The sequence below is a fragment of the Camelina sativa genome, chromosome 12 (genome assembly GCF_000633955.1).
Source record: "Camelina sativa cultivar DH55 chromosome 12, Cs, whole genome shotgun sequence".
Classification (NCBI taxonomy): Eukaryota; Viridiplantae; Streptophyta; class Magnoliopsida; order Brassicales; family Brassicaceae; genus Camelina; species Camelina sativa.
The window spans coordinates 10,398,892-10,411,476 of NC_025696.1; the positions used below are offsets into that span (position 1 = coordinate 10,398,892).

Genomic DNA, 12,585 nt, shown 5'->3' on the forward strand with positions numbered 1-12,585 from the left:
TTTTGTTTTATAAATTACATCTGGGTCCTCCTCTGGCTGAACTTCAATCCCCATTTTACAACTAAACCGAACCGACGTTCTCAAGCCGAAAGCATACCAAGTTTTATTGCAGAGAATTGAACCAAACTTTTACCACTAATCGGAAAACAAGGTTCTCTTTCTGTAGACGTTCCAAAACAGAACAGAACAGAACACACTAACTTGAGTCTAATTAACTAACTAGTAACGGGTACGTTTCTTTGATTCAACTATTTTTGCTTTCTCTTTCTTTTTCATATATTGAAAATATATAGTAGTTTGGTATAATACAATGAAACATTTGTATAGTAAGTGATCAGGACGATGCTTTCTTTTTCTTCACGTCCTTGCTTTGTAAACTTTTTCCTTTTTTTTTGACAATTATGCTTTGTAAACTTTTAAAACCATGAACCATTACCTTCTTCAATCGTCGTCTTCTTGCGCACCCGACCCAGGTTTGCGGAAGAGACTCATCATCTGACTAATCAATTCCTCAAACGAAGGTCGCTTTGCTGGATCACTGTTCCAATGATAGAGAACAAAGATTATAAAAATAAACGCCGTTCCAAAATTTTGAGATGTATTCGATGAAACAATTTATACATATGAGTCTTACGTTTGCCAGCAATCCTGTATTATGGATGCGATCCGGGGATTTAATCCTTCAGGTAAGTCTAATCGTCGATCCATGAACCCGACAACTCCAACAACCTAATTATTAGTTGATAGAATTACAATCTTAAGATTATTACAATATCATGATTAAGCTATACTCTCCTAAGGACATCATTTCCCAGAGGTACCTGAATAGAGTTTAGACGGTCCCATGGTATTAAAGTAGTCATTAGCTCCCATAAGATGACTCCAAAGCTGAACACATCACACCTATTACAAGTTTACAACGAAAGTATTGAGTTTTTTTTTTACTCCAAGGAAATGTTCAAGTTATCGAATAATATAGTCAAAAAGAGAACAAGAAAGGGTTAGTATGTTCATATTATATCAAACGTACTTCTCATTCGAAGGTTCACTTCTGAGAACTTCAGGAGCCATCCACTGCGGCTGCACTTAGAAAAAGATGAAAAATGATTAGTAACAGTAATCCAAGAATGTTTGGTGGATTAAAAAGCCAGAGATGGCATTTAAGAAACATTACAGTTCCTTTCCCGGATTTAGTACTCAAGAAGGTTGCGTTCTTCCACTTTGATAACCCAAAGTCTCCAACCTAGGGAAGAAAGAGTTGTAAGTACATGCAGTAATAAACTCATTTGACAAGTATTCATGAATGCAACTTGAGTAAACTGAAGTCTTTGTACCTTGACATTCCAGTTTCTGTCGACGAGTAGATTGGACGATTTCAAGTCTCTATGTACTATTGGTGGATTTCTGCGATGTAAGTAATTCATTCCCCTAGCCTGCAACAACAATAGAGAACCCGAACTCGCTCAGCCTTTCATATGTTTTTTTATCATTGTGAGGGAGGTGGTCTTTGGAAGATCAGAGTCTTACAACATCAAGGGCCATTCTTAGACGACGTTTCTTGTCCAATGGCTGATTCGTACTATGTAGTATTTTGAAGAGACTCCCTCTAATCACCAAAACCGGAAAGAAGTAAATGAATACAGGGTAATTTATACAACACAATCGATAACGAGCAACATTACTTCCAGATACAGAGATCAATAATCTCACCTTGGCATATACTCCATGACTATGGCAGATTTTTCTTCTGTGCAAACCGCTCCCATAAATAACAGCACATTCGGATGTCTCAGTTTCTTCATAATGTTGATCTGATGATATTGATCCCAACTGATTTATTTTGTCTTGCACAGATGATTTCTCTAAACATTTGCATAGCAGAGGGAAGTAAATATGCGTACCTCCTTTTTGCACTCCGTCAATGTCATCGCATTGTAATCACCCTCGAAGTAAACCTTAATAGCAACATCCTGATCCAGATAGATTGGACTACTTAATTACCAATGTGCACTGATACAGCAACCATTTTTGAATCATCTTTAAATTACAAAAAACTTACTGAGCCATTCCAAACTCCACGATGAACCGCAGCAAATGAACCTGTGAGGAAATGTAAAACATAATCTGATTTAAACATCGAACACAAAGATCTGAACTGAAGTTTGCATATCTTAAACGTGAAAATGAGTGCAAGACTCTGGTAAACGAAATGCACCTCTCCCGACCTCCTCCCCAAGTTGTAAATCTTCCCATCGTATCTCACATGACGAATCAGTGACGAATCTATTATTCCCTTGGTTGGCAGGACTTTGTTGCTTATTGATGCTGACTCCAAGAATTGGCAAGGGATCGCCACTAGGACGAGTATTCCAAGCATCTTCAATCTCACCATTTAGGTCCGACATTTTTGTTCCCCGCATGCCAGACACCAAACCACTCTCTAGTCCTCTGGGAGGTTTCCTTTGTCCCAGATTCCCAATATACTGAAAGCGGTCTCCATTATGTATCACATCACTGAAATCCTCATCTCCATTCCCATAGACATCTGAAAATCTAATTTCAGCCCTTTTTGGTTTGCCATTGCCATTGTCTCTGAAAGCCGTATATGTAACTGCATTAGAAGCCTTGGAACTAGCTCCACTGCCACAGGCTGAATTATTTATACCATTTCCTAAGATAGGCTCATTATCTTCATTTCCTTGGTTGCCAGTAATCTTTCTTTGCAGCTTCCCCAAAAACTTATCCGCCTACACTAGTATATATGTAGATTCAGCTTGAGACAATAATTGTAGTAAGACATTCTAATGAGAAGTGTCCCGTTTAAGTAGACAACAAAGACTTACCAGTGAACCATACTTCTCGAAAGTTGTGGAAGCAACAACCGGGACATTTTCATCTCGGCTCCTAGAATTCTGATTTGCATGGACGGAATCATCTCCATTTCTCTGTGGTCGAAGCTTCGACGCCTTCTTGGTTTGTGCACGAAACAGCGAAACAAACAATCATTCATCTTGCACAATAATTTTTTTTTAAAAAGGGACAAAAAAATTACGAACACTCAGGATGCGAGAATTACCAGGTTTGAAACAGTTGATGAATACTGTGGGACAACTGGAACCGGTGGTGGTGCAGCAATCTGAGCCCTCGGAAGGTGCCATTGGTGCTTTCTCGAATTTGATTGCTGTCTATTACTATGTGATTGTTGCTGATGCTCGTTACTTAGTGGATGCATCCTATTGAAAAGCGTCGCATCACTCGAGACAGTAACAACACCAACGAGCTCACCATTTTCATAAACAGGGCTTTTAGTCACCAACGCCATGAATAATTCACCAGTTTTCTTCTGAAACGGAAACTGACCAGTCCAAGTCTCTCCACGGCAAACCCTATTCCTGATACCCGTAAGGGAATTACGGTATTCTTCGGTTACAAGCACATCAATCGTTCTGTAGCCAACAACTTCCTCAGCATACCAGTGGTAAAGATTCTCAGCAGAACGACTCCTAANAAAAAAAAAAATCTCTTCACTCAGAGAAATACATAATATATTACCACTTGCATAAACAAAGAATCACTAATTATAACTTTGTTTAACTGCTTAATCTACAGAACCTTCTTTTCTAAGCAGATTCAGATACTCTAATCTCGAATTTTCATTTGTAAAACTCATTAACTAAACTAAATTCATCAGAATAGAGCGGATCATAGAAGGCAAATCAATGGAACAGTACACTACACTCCTTCCTGAATTTAACCAAAACCATCTACAAACAAACACTACCGAAGAAAGTAATCAGTCTCACCAGAAAGTAATTTCTCCAGACGCAGCAGATGTTACATGAATCGCGTGTCCCATGGAATCCATCAAAGTCCGATACGCACTATCAGCGAAATAGAATCCTGAAACCGCTCTCTCCCAAGTCGCCGTCGGATTATCCCAGGAATCCGCCGGTTCCGCCTCAGCCTCCGCCTCCGCCTCTGCTTCCGTCTCCAACTCCGCCGTCGGTTCCTTACCGGTTCGACTCTCCTCCTGAAGCAACAAGTCATCAACATCCTCTCTTAATCTCGCTTGGCTTGTCTCCATTCTCTGACACCACTCCACCAAAACCTGGTAGAGACTCGAATCCGAGTTGTTCCCGGCCATCGTACTCGCCGGAGAATTGGTTTGAGCAGTCGCATCAAGATCCGACTCTGGTAAAATCCACAAATTAAAATTATACGTAATTTAAAATAGACGAAGACAAGCTTGTGCTCCTCATTTGTTTATTAATTTTCTTATATTTTTCAGCCGCTTCTTTAATTACTTAGTGACGTTATAATTAACAAACCCAGCTAATAACTAAACACTCCGACGCATTCAAATTCTGCCACGTGTCTTTAAGCTAATGAGCTGCTGACACTTGTGGAATTGCCTATGTAAGGGAAGATTTGAATTTTCGAGGATAGACGAAATTGTCAGGATTTAAAAGTGGTGATTGACGAAATTGACCTTGATGACAGCTTTAAATTACGATACAGCCTTTCTTGTTGCCGCCGCCACTCCCTAAAAAATATCAAAAGGGACCTTGACATGTGTAATTTGATTTCATTGATCGATATAGGCCTTTCTAGTAAGTTACATTCTCTAACTAAAAAAGTTCAAGTCGAATAAACAAATCAACTCTATATATTTTTTTAAAATCAATTATTAATAGTCTTCAAATCATTGTAGAATATATAATTAAACACTTGGGGAAGACAAGTTTAATTGAAGTCATTAAGTCAACTGGATTTGTTTCAGTTTTATCTGAACACTTGATTGTTCCTGGAACACAAATTGAAATAGCCAAAGCCAAAATGACTACAATTCTACAAACTCCCCAAAAAAATAGCAGCATCATGCGCGAGTTTCTGGTTATGGGTTTTATAAGATTTTTTTGTTGGGCCTAAAGCCCTTTTACGTCTTAAGGCTTATATTTCCATATATTTACCGCAATTGACAAAAAAAATATAAGACTGGACATTCGGTTTCGGTTCGGTTGTGTTTGGTTTCGGTTAGTTTGAATATAGTAATATAATAACCATTTAGATATTTTAGAAATTTCGGTTTGGTTTGGTTTGGTTTCTTTTGGTTCGGTTTTGGTTCAGTTAGTTGAAGAGATAACCAGAACTAACATAAATTATATTGAAATTAACCAAATAAACTAAATATAACCAAAAGTAAGATAAACGAATATAACCAAAATTAACTAAAAATACTTTACAAAAATATAAAAAGTGGGGAAAATATTAATCTGATTTTACAAAATAGTATTTAACTTTGTAAATTCAAATAATAACATTTAAATATATTGATTATTTAAAGTATTTAATTATTTTGAATGTAGAAATAATTAATATTTTAAGTTTATTTTATAGTTTTGTATAATATTAAGTATATTATTTTGGTTATATTCTAGGTTTTTAGATATTTCGGTTAACCATTTAATTTTTGGTTCGGTTCGGTTCAGTTTCGGTTAGTTTGGATATAGTATTTTACTAACCATTCAGTTATTTAAGGAACTTCAATTTGATTTTTTCGGTTCGATTAGGTCGGTTATTTGGTTAACGGTTATTTTGCCCACCCTAAAAAATATGTGGTAACAAAACTGTAAATAAGCATCAGGTAAAGAAATTTACAATATTGAACCCAATATATTATAATTGAAAAAATCTCAAATATATATATATAAACTATATTTAATCGAATTATTTTTTATTTTTTGTTTTCGTAAAGGTTGGGATACCCCAAACCTAAATATTATCTTAATTCTTAAATATGGGAATATCCTGATTCCTGAACCGTACAGCGAAGAAAATTTACAAAGAGAATAAAAGTTAAATTAAAATAAAATCTAAACCAAAAACCAAAAAAAAAAGTAAAAAAACAAAAAGAATAAGGAAAAGAACCTAAAAAAGGCTTTAAAACTCTGAGAGTCGCCGATCCAATTCTTCATCTTCTTCTTCTTCTTCCACACTGCAATTTATTTATTTAGGAATTAGATAAACACAGTATTGTTAATTCTTTGCCTCCTCCTTCACTCCAGCTTTTCAAACACACAAATCTTCTCTGCGACGATACTTCCTCTCTCAAAGGTTTCTCTATAATGGCGACACCCACTCAGGAAGCAATCGACACCTTCATGAGCATCACCGGCGCTTCCAATGCCGTCGCCGTTCGGAAGCTTGAGGTGATTCCACTACACTTTTCTTCTTCTTCCTTCTTCTTCTATTGTTTTGATTTTTGTTTAATTCTGTTTGTGGTAACTTTAGGATTTGATCATCAAAATTCCTTTTTTCTTCTAAATATGTTCTCTTATATTGTTAAAAGTTGAAATTTTGAAGTTGATTTTGTTAAAATTTAGGTCACCCGATGATCGGATTAAGTTTTTATTAGAAGGGTTTCTGCTGTTTTATTTCTCTGTGTAGCTTATCGATTTTGGTAATTTGTTCATTGATATCTAAAACAAGTCTGTGACCTACGCATTGTGACATTATGTGGTTTAAGTTGGGAAAAGTTTTGTTTTTAGGGTTATTGAATTTGCTGAGGGGTTTAAGTTGATTGTTGAAGTTTCAAACTTCTCAAAACTCATCTTGATGTACAATTTAGTTTACTTGTAGCTTTTGTTTTGGTGTAGCTAATCCCTAGTGTTTGCCTAAAATTTACATGCTTTCTTTGTTGCAGGAATATCGTGGGAATCTCAATAGAGCTGTGAATGCATACTATAATCACGGACATCAAAATTCGTATGCCCTCCTCCCACTCTTTTTATCTTTGTTGCTACCTTGCATGTTTTTTTTTTAGGCATGTGTGTGACACGTTCTTATCATCTTTGTGCAGACTATATGAAAATCCAGCTAATATCCCTCAGGGTGATGCAATGGATATAGATGGTGATGTGACTCCAGCACTCTCAGAAGCTAGAACCACGGTCCCCTTCCCGCGCCGGGATTCTCCGATGCCACCTCTTCCAAGAGGGGTCAGGCAGATACCTATAGAGGTTAAGGACAGCACTGGGCCATCTGGTCGATCAAATGACATAGAAGAAGAAATGATTCGAGCTGCTATTGAGGCCTCAAAAATGGAGACTGGGGTAAGTTTTGCTTAAGATAATGGAAAGTATATAAACTTAAGCATTAGGCATAGCCTGCTCGTTTTCTGTTTACCTCTGAAGTCACAAGATTTATTCAGTGGTTTATATTGTTGTATAGGTACCAAAGAATCAGTCGCCTGAAAATGATCACTCTCGCATGGAAGATGATGTTGACGTAGCAAAATCTGTCACAGTGCAGTCAGCAGAGGAAGAAGTGTTGTTGCGCAGTGAAGGTTGGAAGGCTTCATCCTCAGAAAGAGAAACCTCTGAAGTTCTTTCTATTCCAGGACAGCAGAGTACCCGAGCCTCAAATGGAAGGTTTGTTCTGTTCTGTTTTGTTTTGTTTTGTAACACCTTTTGTAGTCCATCAGTTTGTCTTCTGTTTTTCCTAGAAAATGTCCCAAGAAATTGTTTTTACATGTGTAGACTCGCAGCACCTAGCTCACTGTCTGACGATGATGATGACGAGGATTATGATGATGATGATGACGACGATGAAGATGAAGATGATGATGATGACGACGATGACGATGATTATGACCCTGATTATGTTGACGAGGAACTCATTGAACCCCGTGTTAGGCACAGACCAAGACGTGCGGTTTCTGGATCTCGGGCCCCACGTAATGATGATCGTCCCCAGAGCCCTGAAGCAGAAGATGCAGTTATTCATTCACCTGATGCTGGCAATGGTTTTCCTTCTGAGGTAGTGAAGCATATATGTTTGGTTCTATATTTATTAATCAGATTACCTTTACTTTCAAGTAAGAATCCTAGAGTAATTAGTGGCTGAGCTATTACTCTTATTACATGTTTGGTTTAAGTGGGGAGGCATTTCGTCTGAGGAACATGATGAAGCTGTCATGCTAGAGGCGGCCATGTTTGGAAGCATTCCTAATAGTGAATATCGTGTTCCTTATGCACCATCTTATCCGCAAAGGACACAGCGTCCACCCTCACCGTCATTGACAGCTCAAAGGTTGATTCGAGAACAGCAGGTTAGGAATATTTTTGTTTCTTTCCTCCCCAAAGTTGTCTGGAGAATACTTTTATTTGATCTATCCTTGTGACATGAAGAATAGAAGTAATGGGCAAAGAGTTTCACTCTTTTAGGTTTTCGAAGGGATTGATAAGTTTTTTCTTTTTTGAAATCTGAACTCATGTAGGACGATGCGTATCTTGCATCGCTGGAAGCTGACAGGGTAAAGGCTGAGGCTCGTCGATTGGCAGAAGAAGCTGCTAGAGTAGAAGCTCTTGAAGAAGAAAAGAGAAAGGAGGAAGAAGCTCGCAGGAAGGTCGAAGAGGAACAGGTGCGCTTCTGGTTATACATGAGTCTCTTTATTCCTGTGTGTAAACAGGTTATCCCGAATGTTATGTTTTGAGTGGTTACCAAGATCCTGCACTTGGATGGAGAAAAAGTACCCAAACCACATGAACCTTTGGAACCAATCCATTTTTCTTGGAACAAGAAAAAAGATGTCTATACTTTCTTGCATTTACGAAAAACTAGTTAGAACTAGCATCGCTACTAGGTTTGAAGTCTCATAGGTACTAAGCTGTATGCGGTATTTGGATGAGTCTCAATTTTTTATCTTTCTTACTAGGAGCTGGAGAGGCAATTAGTTACCAAGGAAGCGTCTCTGCCTCAGGAGCCACCAGCAGGCGAAGAGAATGCCATTACACTTCAAGTCAGATTGCCAGATGGCACCCGCCATGGTCGCCGGTTCCTTAAATCCGACAAACTCCAAGTGAGTATCCCAAAACCAGCTTCATTTATCCTCAGACACTATGAAAAACCTTATAAACCACTAAGCATGTCTTCTTTCTCATATGCAGTCACTTTTCGACTTTATGGACATCTGTAGAGTTGTGAAGCCCAACACTTACAGGCTGGTAAGTGGTTTGTGGCCAAAAAAATGCTATATTCAATTTTTCGTTGGAGAATTTTTTATATTCTTAGTTGGTAATGTTTGTATGATCAAAAACAGGTAAGGCCTTTTCCACGGCATGCTTTTGGCGATGGGGAATGCTCATCGACTCTAAACGATGTAGGTTTAACGAGCAAACAAGAAGCATTGTTCTTGGAGCTGATCTAAAATTGGTATTCTATTGGGGTTTATATAACTTATTCTTTAGTTCTCTTCTTATTTTTCTTCATAGAAGTTGTTACTCTTATTGTTTTATTGAATATTGAATCCGAGGCTGGCTTTTATAGGAAAGGTTTCGTTTTCGCCGATATGCATCTTCGAATTCGTTGGCTTTTGTTGGATATAATTACCAAATTTACCAGATTAGCAAATTGCTATGATAATCAAAGCTAAAGCTTTGGAATTATAGAACTATAGAAGTCATTGTAGCTAGATCGAACTTTATTGTGTTAATAATCCAAAAAATCCAAAAGATTATGCAACTATGCAAATGTATTAGAAGTTTAAAATATAAAATGTAGACAAAATAATTGAAGGGAAAAAACAAGAAAAGAAGAGGTGATGGAGGATGAAGGACATTAGAAGCTATGGTTATATAAAAGCAAGTTGGGACAGTTGAGGGAAAATATATATTTGATGTTAGTGGCAGCAAGTTCATAACTACTTCTCCTTCCTTCATGTTTCATCTTATGGGCCTTTTTTGTTCCTTACCACCCACACCATGAGTTTGTTACATTTTTTTAGTAGTCTACAAAATTTACACCATGAGTTTGTTATAACTTATAACCAAGTGGTCGTAAATTTGTAGTTCAGATATTTGACTTCTAAAGTTGTATTGTGAATTACAAATTTAAAACTATGAAAGTTGTAAATTTGTAATGTCAAAACAAATTCTGAAGTTGTATTATATTATTATACTTTATCCAACCATGGGAACAAAAAAATGACTGAAACAGTGAAACGAGTCGGGTAAACGGGTTAGTCGGCGTTGTTAGTGGAAGAAAAAAGAAAAACGAAGGAGACGACAAAGAGACCAGGTCGTTCACGGCGTCGGCTGTCGCAAACGACGACCTTAAAACTTTTCTCGGCGCCGTCGTCAAAAAAGTTACACAAACTCCCTTACTTACACACGCGCCTTATCACGTAAACGTCACGCGTACATAAGAGGAGGACCACTTAAAACATGCATGTATATTATTTTTTCTCTTGCATAAGAATTTCCCGGCAACGAAACCAACTTCTATCTTGTCCTTTAATTGCTTAACCAGATTCATATACTTTATATAACAACTCAAACCACTTGAAAAGGATAGTTTTATGTTTTACATTCAATTTTAAAAGTCATTCTCATGACAACAAATTCACTCTCATGATTTATTTATTTATTTTATTTTTAAAAATGGACAGGATATTTAATACTATTAATTATTAAAGCTTTTTACAATCAAATCAAACAACCTTTGTAACATTCATATTACTTGAAATCAAATACAGTATATCTCACAAATCAAATGTTTCATCCTAAATTAATCAATTAGAAGAGTTTAGTGTACAATGAAACGAATCTCGTTAGATGCCAATAAATCAAAACATGGAGAGAGACAAGGTTTTTAAAACACATTCAAATGCCTATAATTCCCACTTTCTTCTATATCCAAAGAATCCAACAAAAACGGTGTCGTGTTCCCATCGTCTTCACCATCACATGATCTAGTCATGAGCTCTTTTGCTCTATGAACTTCGACTTCCCAATCAGTCGTAGCCAACACAACCAACATTGAAACCAGGCATGATCCTTGCGCCGCAAACAGACCGAGCCACAGTCCCTTGAAGTCAAACCCACTAAAGAAACTTAACCATATAGCCACTGGCATTCCCACAAAGTAGAAACAACACAAGTTTATGTTTGCTCCTAACTTAGGTCTCGCACTTCCTCTCAGCACTCCACAAACTGTGGTCTGAGGACAGTTCCCTAGCTCGCAAAGTCCGATGATCGGTAAAACCATAGAAGTCAACTTCACAATCTCTTCCTCATCCGTGAACAATCTAGCCCAGCAATTCCTCACCATGAAAGCGAAAAACATGGCGAATAAACCTAAACCTAGGCTTAAACCTAGTCCTGTTCTCGCGGCTATTCTCGCTTTATCAGGCTGATTCGCACCTAGTTCGTTCCCAACACGTGTCGAAACGCTAACACTCAGAGAAGAAGGGAAAATGTAGATCAGAGCAGTGGTTTGGATCAAGATTCCCATAGATGCAACAGTTGCTTGCGGGTTAAGTAACAGTCCACATAGAAGAATCATGATTTCGTACCACCACCATTCTAGACAAACCGAGACACAGCTAGGGATTGCTAATTTCATCAGAGATCTCCATCCTTTAAAACAATCCATCGAAAACCCTCCCCAAGTCTTGTCGTAAACACCGGAAAACACAATATAGATGATCAGAAACCCTAGGAGATTGACATTAGTCCAGATTGCTCCCAAAGCGACTCCTTTAAGTCCGAGACCGAGGGACGAAACGAGAAGGTAGTTGATCGGAATGTGGAGCAATACGGCGAAGAAAGCAGAGTAAGTAAGAGGAAGAGTGATCGATTGAGATCGGAGGTAGATACGGATAGGGTGTAAAAAAGATTGGAGAATCAGATCAGGGAGAGAGAAGAGGATAAAGATCTCAGCTTGGTTCGAGATTTCTTCGTCTTGTCCGAAGAACAAAAGGATCTTTTTGATGTTGAGCCAGAGGAGAGAGATGGGAAGAGAACAGAGGAGAAGCAAAAGTGTGGTTCTTTGCAAAGCAAGGCCTAAAAGTTTGAATCTTTTGGCGCCAAAGGCTTGAACACAGATGGGTTCCATGCCAATAGAGAGACCGGAGAGGAGAGAGTAGCCTGTGATGTTGGCAAAGCCGAGTGCAAGCGAGCCGCCGGAGAGAGCAGAGAGATCATTGAGACGGCCGAGGAAGAGCATTGAGATCATTGAACGAGAGTAGAGAAGTAAACCAGTTAAGATCATTGGGAGAGATATTTTGGCGATTGATTTGGCTTCTTGAATCAAAGAGGAGAGATGATTCGGGTTAGGATTTGGATCTTGTCGGTGATCTGTTTGGTTCTTGATGATCAAAGGAGCTGCCATGATTACAGGTTTGAGAGAGAGAGAAGACAGAGAAAGAGAGAGAGGATGATGATGAAGAAGAAGAAGAAGAAGAAGAAGGTATTGTTGATGTGTGAAAGGTGTGTTTATAAGTTTGAAATTAAGTGACTAATTATGCTTTATTGGGAATAAGAGATGTTATTTTGACTAAGATATTAAGTCTTAATTACAACATAACAATTTTGGCGGTTTTTGACTAGCCATTATGTCATTTCTTCTTATGAGACTCCGTCTTCATCCTACTACTACTACCGAGAAGACACTATTTTATTTTTATTTTTATCATTTGTGGAAATTGGAATTACAAAAAAACAAAAAGAGTTTCCAAGAAAATATGTTTTTTTTTCAGATGTCTATTTGGAATAACATGAAAATTTACGTTTATTTGGATTTCCA

At 37.7% G+C, this 12,585-nt stretch overlaps 3 protein-coding genes across 4 annotated transcripts; 1 reads left to right on the plus strand and 2 right to left on the minus strand.

Annotated features, from left to right (window-relative positions):
- LOC104731186 (dual specificity protein kinase shkE) lies at positions 278 to 4,261 on the minus strand. 2 transcript variants are annotated; one of them, XM_010450479.2, is made up of 14 exons: positions 3,804 to 4,261; positions 3,077 to 3,503; positions 2,844 to 2,969; positions 2,216 to 2,747; positions 2,060 to 2,100; positions 1,902 to 1,970; positions 1,711 to 1,811; positions 1,528 to 1,606; positions 1,335 to 1,433; positions 1,175 to 1,243; positions 1,031 to 1,080; positions 822 to 903; positions 635 to 729; positions 278 to 538 (listed from the first exon to the last, which is right to left on the minus strand). In XM_010450479.2, exons 1-14 carry the CDS (start codon positions 4,142 to 4,144, stop codon positions 442 to 444), a joined length of 2,208 nt encoding a protein of 735 aa, XP_010448781.1. In that variant the 5' UTR covers positions 4,145 to 4,261; the 3' UTR covers positions 278 to 441. The 2 variants fall into 2 exon arrangements, with proteins under 2 accessions (XP_010448781.1, XP_010448782.1); XM_010450480.2 differs by having other exon boundaries at positions 2,844 to 2,966; positions 3,804 to 4,260.
- On the plus strand, positions 5,909 to 9,354 carry LOC104731187 (plant UBX domain-containing protein 13-like). Its single transcript, XM_010450481.1, has 10 exons — positions 5,909 to 6,209; positions 6,704 to 6,765; positions 6,860 to 7,112; positions 7,231 to 7,430; positions 7,539 to 7,818; positions 7,937 to 8,110; positions 8,279 to 8,422; positions 8,717 to 8,860; positions 8,949 to 9,005; positions 9,101 to 9,354. The coding sequence occupies exons 1-10, from the start codon at positions 6,126 to 6,128 to the stop codon at positions 9,206 to 9,208; spliced, it is 1,506 nt and encodes a 501-aa protein (XP_010448783.1). The 5' UTR covers positions 5,909 to 6,125; the 3' UTR covers positions 9,209 to 9,354.
- LOC104731189 (protein DETOXIFICATION 49) lies at positions 10,481 to 12,244 on the minus strand. Its single transcript, XM_010450482.2, has one exon. It carries the CDS (start codon positions 12,169 to 12,171, stop codon positions 10,651 to 10,653), a length of 1,521 nt encoding a protein of 506 aa, XP_010448784.1. The 5' UTR covers positions 12,172 to 12,244; the 3' UTR covers positions 10,481 to 10,650.

What these genes read in the sequence shown, in the direction of transcription:
- LOC104731186 (XM_010450479.2), bottom strand. Translation starts at nt 4,144, where the DNA reads ATGGCCGGGAACAACTCGGATTCGAGTCTCTACCAGGTTTTGGTGGAG. An exon ending in CATCAACTGTTTCAAACCTG is followed by an intron (nt 2,970 to 3,076) that starts GTAATTCTCGCA and finishes GCACAAACCAAG; the next exon opens with AAGGCGTCGAAGCTTCGACC. An exon ending in GTCATGGAGTATATGCCAAG is followed by an intron (nt 1,607 to 1,710) that starts GTGAGATTATTG and finishes TTTGGTGATTAG; the next exon opens with AGGGAGTCTCTTCAAAATAC.
- LOC104731187 (XM_010450481.1), top strand. Translation starts at nt 6,126, where the DNA reads ATGGCGACACCCACTCAGGAAGCAATCGACACCTTCATGAGCATCACC. An exon ending in TCGCCGTTCGGAAGCTTGAG is followed by an intron (nt 6,210 to 6,703) that starts GTGATTCCACTA and finishes TCTTTGTTGCAG; the next exon opens with GAATATCGTGGGAATCTCAA. An exon ending in GCAATGGTTTTCCTTCTGAG is followed by an intron (nt 7,819 to 7,936) that starts GTAGTGAAGCAT and finishes GTTTGGTTTAAG; the next exon opens with TGGGGAGGCATTTCGTCTGA.
- LOC104731189 (XM_010450482.2), bottom strand. Translation starts at nt 12,171, where the DNA reads ATGGCAGCTCCTTTGATCATCAAGAACCAAACAGATCACCGACAAGAT.